The sequence below is a fragment of the Xenopus laevis genome, chromosome 1S, assembly GCF_017654675.1.
Source record: "Xenopus laevis strain J_2021 chromosome 1S, Xenopus_laevis_v10.1, whole genome shotgun sequence".
Classification (NCBI taxonomy): Eukaryota; Metazoa; Chordata; class Amphibia; order Anura; family Pipidae; genus Xenopus; species Xenopus laevis.
Genome location: NC_054372.1, coordinates 70,737,547 through 70,750,031, shown reverse-complemented (window position 1 = coordinate 70,750,031; position 12,485 = coordinate 70,737,547). Strand labels below are relative to the sequence as shown.

The 12,485-nt window shown below is 44.9% G+C and overlaps 1 protein-coding gene across 4 annotated transcripts in view; it reads right to left on the bottom strand.

The window, feature by feature from the left end:
• Nucleotides 1-423: 423 nt before the first annotated feature.
• sdad1.S (SDA1 domain containing 1 S homeolog) overlaps nt 424-12,485 on the bottom strand; it is a 39,430-nt gene continuing 27,368 nt past the window's right edge. For 3 of the 4 annotated variants that reach the window (XM_018234459.2, XM_018234462.2, XM_018234468.2), the window contains exons 20-23: nt 11,449-11,642; nt 10,816-10,900; nt 1,837-1,998; nt 428-796 (exon numbers count right to left, since the gene is read on the bottom strand). In XM_018234459.2, coding sequence (XP_018089948.1) covers nt 746-796; nt 1,837-1,998; nt 10,816-10,900; nt 11,449-11,642 — 492 coding nt within the window. In that variant the 3' untranslated portion in view covers nt 428-745. Of the gene's footprint in view, nt 797-1,836; nt 1,999-10,815; nt 10,901-11,448; nt 11,643-12,485 lie in introns of all 4 variants that reach the window. The other variant, NM_001089023.1, reaches the window with a different exon arrangement.

Sequence of the window (12,485 nt, the reverse complement as noted above, 5' to 3'; positions counted from 1 at the left end):
GTTTTTACATGCAAGTTCTTAAAGGTTACAAGACCCATAAAGCTCTTTTAGACTTTAACCACAGGATGGCAGCAGTGGAATTTAGAAGAGGTTACAATATGAAAGGCAGAGGGCCTAAGAAGTGGTATTATGGTACCTTTAAATTTAATATGAACCCACTATTTGTTTTTTGTTTCTATATTTTAAAGTTGATTGAGTAAATGTAACTGTACAGCAACAAATATGTTAACACACGGATTCCTGTAGTTCACTGCTTTCAAATTACAAAATTAACAAAATATGTAATTGGCCAGGGGTACCTAAACCTTTGCATTCAACTGTATGTGTATATGCTTAGTAATATATAAAGCAGTAAATAAAGGAGTGTAAAGACCACAAAGCTATCTTTTAGTAGCAAAATGAGCCTCAATCCAGCATAACGGATAGATCTTATTCAAAGTATTTTAATCGAAAATACTGTTATCACCATAAGATAAAGTTAAGCTAAGTGATCTTTTTCTTTATAGCCTTCTGCCAAAATTCCATTAGCTGATGTGTATTTGGAAAGTAAAAAAAAGATATTGAGATTTTGCTTCTGTGTGGAGCCAGGGACAGTTTGTACTGATTATTTCTGTACTGTGCATTTGGGAACTTCAGCAGGCAGGCAGTCCCCTCCTGGTGCTCATAATCAAATTGAAGTCCAAGGTACGCAGAACTTTATGATTATATCCTTTATAATTATAACTTTATCATCTTCTCCTGCGACTTATTTCATGAGCCTTTTCCTTTTCTTCAAAAGTGAATCTCGCAGTGCAATCTGAAAGAAGACAAGGTACAAGTGCTAAGTATCAGCTGACATGCAGATCAATAGATAGCTAAAATAAAGTTGCTCTTATTTAAGGCTTTTTTCTATATTTCCTTGGAGTACAGTGCAAGAGACAACGGGAAAAGAAAAACACTCACCAGAACAGGATTTCCTCAATAATGGGAAAATCATTTAATCTTGGGTTTTACCCTGTTGCATGGATGGACTCAGCAATGCAATTCTTTTGCAGTGCTCGTGAAAAAAAAGGATTCCATGAATGTTATATACATGGAATGGTGGTACCCCCAGGGTTCCCACAATGCCTTGCATCAATAGACAATGCACCTGCACCTAAACAATCGCTAACATGTCATTTTGACACAGAATGCCAAAAAAATTACTACATCCAGACACTAAAGATTTTCTGCGCATTTTCATCTGATTTATAATTTATGCGAACAAAGTGCATGTGAAATTGTGCATGTTTCAATGCCTTGGGTGCAATGATATCAGGCACACTGGCAGCGTGCGGCTGCAATTACACTGGAATTGTGGGGAACACTCTGCATTGTGGGTAAAAAAAATAATCACTTTGCACCTGAATTTACTTTGCACGTGTGCTCTTAGATGCGAATAAGTTATAAAAACAAGTATTAAAACTTTCACTGGCTACAGCCACAAATAGAAATTGTAGGAGGCTTTGTAAAGACAGGCTCCGCCTTAAATTGATGGAATATAAATCCTGGAAATTAGTAAGGTTTGTTTTGTCGAGACATACTTATCTCTGATAAGTAATTTACCACTAAAAACTATATCCAAAGCTAAACTGAGTGATTGCTTCAATCCCACTGCACTGTGCAGTGATATATTTCTATACACAGTGCTGTACATTTTTACAATACATGAACAGAAAAGGGGGAACAAACATTACAATAAATAAAAATATAGTTACATTGTGCCACATGTTAATAGACACAGGATTATTGATGTCCCTTCCCAATACAATATTCTTAGGAAAACTAAGCAGAATGTACAGTTGCTACTGCACTTACCTGCTTGTCCCGGAAAGAGCGCTTCTTTTTAGAACGAATATTTTGGCTATATCGCATCATCATGAAATTTTTGTTTTTTTTCTTTTCCTTGTTGGTGGAGCTGGCGTGGGGATTCATTTTTGTCTTTTTCCTTACAAATTCTTTTCTGTCTGTTCTTCCAGCCTAAAATGACACATTACTTGTTAATCGCAGTATACTATAATACTTGGACCTGGCACTGTATATAAAACAGGGAGATGAGAAAAAAAAATGGCCCTATAAAGGCCCTTTGCAATAAATGACTAACAGATATATTACTTTAAAACAATTGCACTAGAGAAGATTTTTTAAGACGCAAAAGAAAACGGTGTTGTAGCAGAAACACCTGGGGGGAAGAAAGTAAAGCATAGCATCGATTGTTTGCTTCAGGCAGGATCATATCTGAAACCTCTTTTTATGGCCAAGAGGGTCAGTTTTCAGACCTATCATACAAGGTCCAATATATGTTTTTAAAGGGGGCCGGTCATCCTAAGAAATAATTCCAAGTTATTTTCTATTACGTTAGTCAAGCAAAATAAACTTTCCTTCCAATATGAAATGATTTAAATCTTGCTTCCTTCAGTTTTGGAATTACACAATCGCAAGCAGGCAGCAGCCATTTTTTGAACAATGTTATAAAAGCAAGCTTTGCATCATCTCAAAATGTTGTTTATGTGCCATGCACTGGCTACACAATTACACAGGGAGGAGGGAGGGGAATATGAGAAATTGCAGTGACATCTAGGAAGTACAGCATGGAAACGTTTTTGCCTGCCCCGACTCTATGCTTCAGGTCTTAACAAGCTTTAAGAAGTCAAAGCAAAATATTCCATGTAGCATATATACTTGCTATAGGATGCACTGTGCAGAAAAAAATGAAAGCTTTTCTTGATATTCAAGAAAATGTATTATGGTAACGTTTTTTTGAAAAGCACTTTAAGTACAGTATCAGCCTGGAATGTTTGCTGGGATCTCAATAAAACCTTTCACTACTTTTGCATAGTGCATTGGTGTAAGTGCTAGCCAAAATATATCGTGCATGCACAGCAATGCTTAAAGACACACTGTCCTGTCTGGAAGAGGGGATGAACCAATAATAGTTTGCTTTGTACATAATGTGAAGTAATGGTTATGGTTAATATATTGTATTAAAAAAATTGGATTTTTGTACTTACCGTTAAATCCATTTCTCTTGTACTACATTGGGGGACACAGGCACCATGGGGATAAGGATCCTGTTGCTGGAGGATGGACACTAAACAGTTAACGAAGCTCCTCCTCCGGCACTGGGCTTTATCCCCTGCCTACTTCCTGCAACCTTCAGTTTTCTGGCCGAAGAAGGAAGGACCACCCGGAGAGTCAACTTGCAAACAGAGGAGAAACCTCGCCCCCTTAAAACTTGAACTATAACTATAAAATTATTTAAACATCTGAAATACAGGGAGGGAAGGCCTGTGTCCCCCAATGTAGTACAAGAGAAATGGATTTAACGGTAAGTACAAAAATCCAATTTTCTCTTGCCTAGATTGGGGGACACAGGCACCATGGGGACGTCCCAAAGCTACCCATGAGGGCGGGACCTATAATCCCCAGGGCTCAGGTAACAACAGCCTGAAGTACCCTTCTCCCAAAGCCTGCTTCTGCTGAAGCGAAGGAATGTATCTTATAGAATTTGGAGAAGGTGTGAGTTGAGGACCACACTGCCGCCCTGCAAACCTGTTCAGCGGAAGCTTGGTGGCGAACTGCCCAAGAAGTGCTGAGGGATCTGGTGGAGTGAGCCCGGATTCCGGCAGGCGGAGTTCTACTCTTAGCTGCATAGGCTCTGATGATGGCCGTCCTGATCCATCTTGAGATTGTAGCCTTAGAAGGGCGGAGGCCCTTTCGAGGACCCTCTGGAACAGTGATCCCCAACCAGTAGCTCGTGAGCAACATGTTGCTCCCCAACCTCTTGGATGTTGCTCCCAGTGGCCTCAAAGCAGGTGCTTATTTTTGGATTCCAGGCTTGGAGACAAGATTTGGTTGCATAAAAACCAGATGTACTGCCAAACAGAGCCTCCAGTAGGGTGCCAGTCCACATAGGGGCTACTAATAGCCAACCACATCCCTTATTTGGCGCCACCCAGGAACATTTATCATGCTTGTGTTGCTCCCCAATTCTTTTTACATCTGAATGTTGCTCACGAGTGAATAAGGTTGGGGACCCCTGCTCTGGAATGACAAACAGACTATCCACTCTCCTGATACTCTTAGTCGCGGAAATGTAAACCCTCAAGGTGCGCACCAAATCAAGAGTGTGAAGCTTCTTCTCAAGTGCCGACTTGGGATGTGGACAAAAGGACGGCACCACCATATCCTGATTAATATGGAAGTCCGACACCACCTTGGGGAGGAACTCTGGTGTTGGTCGTAGCACCACCTTATCTTCATGGAAAATAGTGAAGGGAGGCTTGCATGATAAGGCTGCCAGTTCCGACACCCGTCTGGCCGAGGTGATTGCTAGCAGAAACGCCGTCTTTATGGTTAAGGTAGGTAGAGGGATCTCCCGGAGAGGTTCAAAGGGAGGATCTTGCATAGCAGATAGCACCAAATTGAGATCCCACGGAGAGACAGGATGACGATATGGAGGGGCCTGCCGAAGGGCGCCTTGAAGGAAAGTCTTAATGTTAGGTCGCAATGCCAACTGATGTTGGAACAAGATGGATAGAGCCGAAACCTGAACCTTCAGTGAGCTAAGAGCCAACCCCTTATTCAAGCCTTCTTGTAGAAACCTCAATATATTTCCCTCATGCAGGACCTGTGGGTCCTCTGAGTTGTACTCGCACCAAGCAATGAAGGTCTTCCACACCCTGTGATAGATGCGAGCAGACACCGGCTTTCTGGCCTTCATTAATGTAGGTATGGCCTCCGTGGGAACCCCAGAGTTGGAAAGGATTAGGGCTTCAAGAGCCACGCCGTTAAATCCAGCCGTGGAGAATTCGGGTGGAACAGCGGTCCTTGTGACAACAGATCCTCTCTGACTGGAAGTCGGAAGGGAGCCTCTGCTGCTAGCAGCATGAGTTCTGCGAACCAGGGTCTTCGGGGCCAGAAGGGAGCTACCAGGATCGCTTCTACTGCCTGTTCCTTTATCCTTCTGATGACCCTCGGAAGTAGGGCCAGGGGAGGAAACACGTACACCCTTTGAAATGGCCATGGAGCCACGAGCGCGTCTACTGCTATCGCGAACGGGTCCTTGCTTCTTGCCATGTATCCTGGCAGTTTGTTGTTGTAGCGAGAGGCCATCAGATCCACCTCTGGCGTACCCCATCGTGCCACGATCTCCTGAAACACCTCGGGATGAAGGCTCCACTCTCCTTGGTCCACTGTCTCTCGACTGAGGAAGTCTGCTGCCCAATTGTCCACACCTGGAATGTGTACCGCCGATATGGCCGGTACGTGGTTTTCTGCCCACAGAAGAATCTCTCGAGCCTCTGCTAGGGCAGCTTGGCTTCTTGTGCCTCCCTGATGATTGATATAGGCTACTGCCGTCATGTTGTCTGATTGTACTCGAATCGGCCGACCCTTCAGGCAGGTTGTCCAATGGGATAGGGAGTGCCGTATGGCCCTGAGTTCTAAGATGTTGATGGGAAGGGAGCTTTCCTCTATGCTCCACTTGCCCTGAACAGTGAGGTTGTCTAGGACCCCTCCCCAGCCCTGGAGACTGGCATCTGTCGTGACTACAGTCCACGAGTGGTTGGGAAAGAGTTTCCCGGACTGTAGTGTCAGAGGTCGAAGCCACCATGACATGGAATCTCGAACTGGGCCCGTCACCAATATTCTGCGGTCCAGGTTCCCGTGAACCATCTTCTGGTGCTGCAGAATTAGTCTCTGCAGCGGTCTCGTGTGGAGTTGAGCATAAGGCACTGCTGGAAAAGAGGCTACCATCGTTCCCAGGGCTCTCATGGCAATCCGTAACGGTATGGAAGTGTTCCTCTGAATGGCTAGGAGCCATGTGCGGAAGGAAGCTATCTTGTCTGGGGGAAGGAAAGCCTTTCCCCTGAATGTATCCAAAGTTAGACCAAGGTATTCCGTCCTTTGTGAGGGTGTGAATACTGACTTCTGATGGTTGATGAGCCAACCCAGCTGGGATAGAGTTGTCATCACCCTGTGAAGGTGGATTGAGGTTTGGGACAGAGACGGGGTCTTGATTAGTAGATCGTCTAAGTATGGAATGACCCCCACTCCTTGGAGTCTCAGTTCTGTCAGGGCTGCAGCCATCACCTTTGTGAAGACTCGTGGAGCGGAGGAGAGTCCGAAGGGGAGAGCCACAAATTGCCAATGCTCTCCTGCGGCAAAGAAACGAAGGAATCTGTAATGGTTGGGATGAATTGGTATGTGTAGGTAGGCATCCTTGATGTCGAGTACCGCCATGAACTCCCCTTTGTCTAAGGACAGAAGAACTGATTGTACAGACTCCATCTTGAAGTGTTGTTTGCGGACGTATCTGTTCACCCTCTTGAGGTCCAGTACTGGACGGTAAGAACCGTCTTTTTTGGGTACAATAAACAGGTTGGAATAGAAGCCTCGACCTCTGTCGCGGGGGGGAACGTGTTGTATGACCCCCGAAGTTGCCAGGTCGTGAACGACAGATCGATATGCAGAGCGCTTGGGTTCCCTTGGTGGCAGGCGGGACACGAAGAACCGTGGTGGGGGAATCTGAACGAATTCTATGAGGTAACCCTGGGCTACAATCTTCTGCACCCAGGGATCCTGTACCTTCTGTTCCCACACCTCCCGAAAGTGTCTTAGGCGGCCGCCTAAGAGGACGCCCTCGGGGGTGGGCACCCCCTCATGCGGAGGAAGACTTATCTTGAGAGGGCTTGTTGGCATGTCTTGTTGCAGACCAACTGGAGCTTTGCTTGGACTGAAACCTGGAACGACCCGCTGACTGATGTTTATCTGTCTGTGACCTCTGTCTCTGCCCCTGTCCCTGACGAAAGGGCCGAAGGAATGGTCTCCTCTTGAAAGTGGGACGCTTGGGTCGGTTCTGTGGAAGAAGGGTGCTCTTACCCCCAGTAGCCTGAGATATTATCTTATCAAGCTCTGCCCCGAAGAGCTGTTTTCCACCGAAGGGAAGACTGACTAGCGATCTCTTTGACGCAATATCTGCGGACCATGTCTTCAGCCATAGAAAACGCCTAGCTGCAATGGACTGAGCTGAGGCTCTAGCAATCAGTTTAGCGGCATCCAGTGCTGCCTCACAGATGTAGGCATTTGCGTCAGCGATCTGGGACAGAATCTGATCAGTAGATGGGTCTTCCGAGCCAATGAGCTGAGCTACTTGCTCGACCCAGACCTCCATCGCTCGTGACACCCATGCAGTTGCGAAGATGGGCTGTAGGGCCGCACCTGCTGCTGAGAAGATGGCTTTGCAGAAACCCTCTAGACGTCTATCAATGGGGTCCTTAAAGGATGCTGCATCCGCCACAGGAATGGTTGTGGTCTTGGACAGCCGGGACACCGGAGGGTCTACAGTAGGAGGAGAGGACCAGACGTCGATACACTCCTGTGGAAAAGGGTAAGACTGAGTGAAACGCTTGGAGAGTTGAACCTTACGATCTGGCGTCTTCCATTGTGCTTTGATAATGTCTTCTAGCTGTTCATAGGCTGGAAAGACTGTAGAAGACTTCTTCTGTCTTTTGAAGATATTTTTGCTTGGTTCAGCATTAGTCACAGAGTCTTCAATATTTAAAGTCTGAAGAACAGACTGGATAAGGTTTTCTACCTCCTTATGGGAACGCGGTGAATCTTGTTCCTGATCAGAATCGTCCCCTGAAAGAATCTGGCCCTCTTCTCCTGAAAATTCTTCCTGCTCCTCAGGGGAGTCTGGTGGAGAAGGATGCTGTCGCTTGGAAGTGGCAGCCTGGGCCTGCGCTCCTATCCTGGGTGGTTGCCCAGATAGGTGTTCTAGTACCTTGTCTAAGGTCTCCGGTATCCTGGCGAGGTTCTGAAGTCCTGCCAGCGATAAGGTTAGCGCTCGCACCAGCTCAGAATCCGAACTACCCTGGCTAGCCGAAGCTGCCGCTGAGCCGGATGGTAGGGTGGCATTAGGTTGAGAAATGGCAGGGATAGAACCCTCCTGGCAAGATACACACAACGATTCAGCAGAAGCGCCTGAAAATTTGGCCTTACACAAGGTGCATGCAAAAAAGGAAACTGCTTGTTTGTGCCTAAGAGTGGATCTAGTGTCCACCTTTTCAGCCATGTCTAAAGCGGGGTCCCTGACTGCTATGTCCCTAGAAGTAGGCAGGGAATAAGGGGCCCCTTCTAGCAGCGGTGAACGATATCTGCAGTAAAAGAGAGAAAAGAAAAGATAAGCTTTTCACTCACAATAAGGAGAGTAAAAGAAGGCATTGTAAGTAAAACTTACAGCTTGAAGCAGCCGCAGTCCCTCACACAGAGACAGGAGACTCCGGATGAAGTGGCGCGTGTAACAGGCAAGATGGCCGCCGATGACGTCGGAGGAACCGGAAGACTGCCGCATGAGAAGCCCATAAGAAAAATGGCCGACACGCGCCTTCTCCTAAGGACCCGGCCCTCAGTAAGATGGCGGCCGCACCGGATGGAAGCTGTGCGCCGCATGGCGGCCGCGACGCATGGCGGCCGCGACGCATGGCGGCCGCGACGCATGGCGGCCGCGCCAGAGCGCGCATCTTGTAAGGACGGGGCCGCCGAGCGTTCTGAACCTAGTGAGCTGCGCCTACAAGGTAATACCTCAAACGCCGTACAGCACTAGTGCTGCTGAGACGCACCTAGGGAGACTATATAAGGGGGGAAAGGGGAAGAGAAAGAGCTACTTACCCCTCCACGCCAGCCGAATAGTGCCCAATGCTGGTGCCTTGACCCTGAACAGACCACTGGGGCGGCCTCCGTAGAGCGGGACCCAGTAGTCACAGGGTAATGAGGGGAGCCTCAGCCTGCAGACCTCCGTGGAGCGGAAAGGCTCTAAGGGGCACAAAAATAAAATCAACCTCATAATAGGGTGATGTCGGCTGGGGGGGTTCTGGAAAGGTAACCCTGACCCCCATAGCTGGCATGGTACATGACTGCCTCAATACCACTGCTCCCTGCCAGAGTATCCGTCCTCCTTCTGAGGACACTAAAGAAAAACTGAAGGTTGCAGGAAGTAGGCAGGGGATAAAGCCCAGTGCCGGAGGAGGAGCTTCGTTAACTGTTTAGTGTCCATCCTCCAGCAACAGGATCCTTATCCCCATGGTGCCTGTGTCCCCCAATCTAGGCAAGAGAAAATCAATTATTGGTGACATTTTGCTAAGGGTGGACATCCTTTATTTAAAGCAATGCCCCACCCTGTTTAGAAGAAACTGCTGCGTTGAGGTCCAATGCAAGAGGCCGTAGGGAGGCAGTTGGTTAGTCTGAGATCATGGTTGAATAAGTGAGGTAGATTTCTAAGATATGCTTTTTATTTTCGTAGACAAGATACTCTATATGCTGGTCACTGCATACAGCTAATAAGAGAGATGTGCGGTAAATGAAGACCTTATTTTAAGGTTACAAGAAAAAGTTAGCATTACAGGAAGTCTTTATTTAATCAACATTAAATAAAACTTTGAGCTTTCTGCACTACCCTGCTCCTGTACTTTCCTCTCTGTGCAGCTAATTTGAAAAGACCATATTTGACATCTAAGTCTGATATCACTCTTGGGCACCATGAACACTTGGCTTCGAGTGGCTGCTGGACTAAGAAGACAGAGCAGTTGGGCACTGCATACACTTTTGGAGCTGCAACCGTTGGGGTGTTGGAGGCTGCATGATGCAGCCACTCATACCACATCATAGATCTTTATATTAGCAAAAACAAAATATATAATGCATGCATATAAGTGGCTTATAGTTAGGGATTCTAATGAAATCATTTGCCATAATGGGATGACTATTCTTTCCCTTTAAGCATAACATATGTCCTGGGAACCAAGGGGGAACAGCAAAAATTCAACAGGACAGGGGACATGTTACAGGATGCGAGAATCATGCATTTAGGGAGACTTTACGACTTGTATCAGTCTGTATTTGCTAGGGATGCACCAAATCCACTATTTTGGATTCGGCCGAACCCCTGAATTCTTTGCGAAATATTGGGCCGAATACCGAACCGAATCCTAATTAGCAAATGCAAATTAGGGGTGGAAAGGGCGAAAACATTTTTTACTTCCTTGTTTTGTGACAAAAAGTCATGCTATTTCCGTCTCACCCCTAATTTGCATATGCAAATTAGAATTCTGATTCAGTTTGTGCGGGCAGAAGGATTCGGCCGAATCCGAATCCTGCTGAAATAGGCCTAATCCTGAACCGAATCCTGGATTTGGTGCATCCCTAGTATTTGTATGCAATCTGTTTATATATATACACCTTTCCTGTTTAAGAGGCACTGCACAAACTTGTCACTAATGCCAACCTCAACACGGTTAATGTATATAAAAAGACAATGGTCCTCTGCACTCATTATCTATATATTAAGGGTACTGAGATATTTTATGCATTAAACTACCAAAGAAATGTCCGCTCCTTGAAACAAAACAGGGATTGTTTGTCCATATAGTGCAATATATTTAAGATGGCCAACTTCATCAAAGTCTCCCCCTGTCTGGTCAGTTCTATGCTCAAATTCTATCTGATTCACGAAGAATTCTACTGCTTCATTATACATTTTACACGGGGACTACGTTTTATCTGCAACTTACTTGCTTTCAAGGTTAAAATTCCCTTTTATTGGCCACCGCTGGGATCACCTGACTGATGCTGGGAATGATGGAAACTATAATATGGAGCTGGCCACTGCTCCTATATAAACTATAGCAAAAAGGGAACGCTGTGCTCACCACTCACTTGTCTCACTGTATCTGTATGAAGTTTGTGGCCACATTCTCATTTTACCCCCATTATGGTTAATGCATTATGCATACTCACCAAAACTGTAGCAAGTCTGGTTTCTTTGTCAGACTTTGGCTTCTTATGTAGATGCTCAATATCTCTGAGTGAAAGTAACTCTCCACTGTGATTAAAGACAGAAAAAAATAAATAAAAGTTTGCTCCTGGCAGCCAATGGAAAAGTAAATGTTGATTTAAGGGTTTGCTCTCATTGATAACATTTATTTTAGAAATATTTTTCTTTTTCACCTGAATGTAGCATCCACTCATTTTCCATGAACACTGAGAATGAATATATTTCACATGTCTACTCAGCTTCTCCCCATTGATTATGATTGGAGATGGGGGATATCACAGCAACATAAATGTTCAGACTTAAAAAAAACTCGTTACCTGTATTCTTAGGAACAGTAAAATGTTCATTATATAGGTTGGGAAAAAACTGGAAGCAATCATCTGTGCAGGGGCGATCCTGGCCCCTCCCCCGCCTCTCCCTCGGAAATTCGCTCTTAAAGTACCAGGAGCAGCATTTTTGCTAGTACCGCCTGAGGCGATAGCCTCAACTTGCCTCTGTACAGATGCACTGCCCTAACCAATGACAGCATACATGTGCTATGCTTTAATCACCACTGACATAAATCTTATCTTGCCTTATGTAAATTGTTAACTAACCTTCTCTCCTCTTCATCGCTGTCAATTTCAATGTTTTTTCTTTTCATGGATTTTCCTGGTGCATTATTCATTTCTTTGGCCAACTGTGCAAGACGTATTTTCTTGAAATCTTCCTGAGTGAGAAGCCTGCTGCCGCTAACTGTAGCAGCCTTGGCTATTCTTTCTTCGGTTGGCATGGCCTGGATTTTCTCTGCCTTTAATTCAAAGGCAGAGTTGTGATTTATTGGCACAAAATAAAATGCATCATGGGCTAAACATGCCTACATAAATTATTTGCGAGTCTAGTGTCATACCACTATAGTGCACTTAATAACCAGCCCTTACATCCATACAAAAGAAGGAATAATTTTTGGTGGGCGAAAACAAAAAAACATGTGAAAATTATGTTAATTACTATAAAAGGTAGCCAAACATTTCTTAAAATGCTCCACACAGAGTCTTAAATGAAGTCATATTATAACATACCTGTTTACACATCCAGCCCAAGCCCCTCTTTCTAATGAGTAAAGGTTAGCCTCCCAAAAACGCTGACAATGTCAGCTACGGTGGTCTAAGTGCGATGCATACCCTAATTTTACGTACCCCCATTTTACAGTTTCCTGGATTTTACTTCTTTTTTTTTTTACAGTACCTAATTGCATTTCGGTTGCAATTGCATTTGAAGTTTTTTGCAGTTTACCTTTTGTTTGTTTGTATAGTCTGCAAGCAGGCATCACTTTTTCAATACTTACTTCTAAGTTTTTTATGAATCACAAAATCTTGGAGGGTCAGTGTTCCCTCTTTCTTTCCCAGTCCATCATAAAACCCACATATCTAGCTCAATTTCAGAACCAGAAGACCCCTACTAAAGCTTTTTGGCCTGATTGCCACTATACTAACAGCATTGTTAAAGTGGGTAACATAAAATTCAATAGCTAAATCCAGAATAGTAGAGGTTAAAATGAACACAATTATCCAGGTACATGCATTAGGGTTATATAGGTTTATCATGTTTCATGTACTCTTAAAAGTGTGTTTTGTTCAGAGGATTCAAAGGG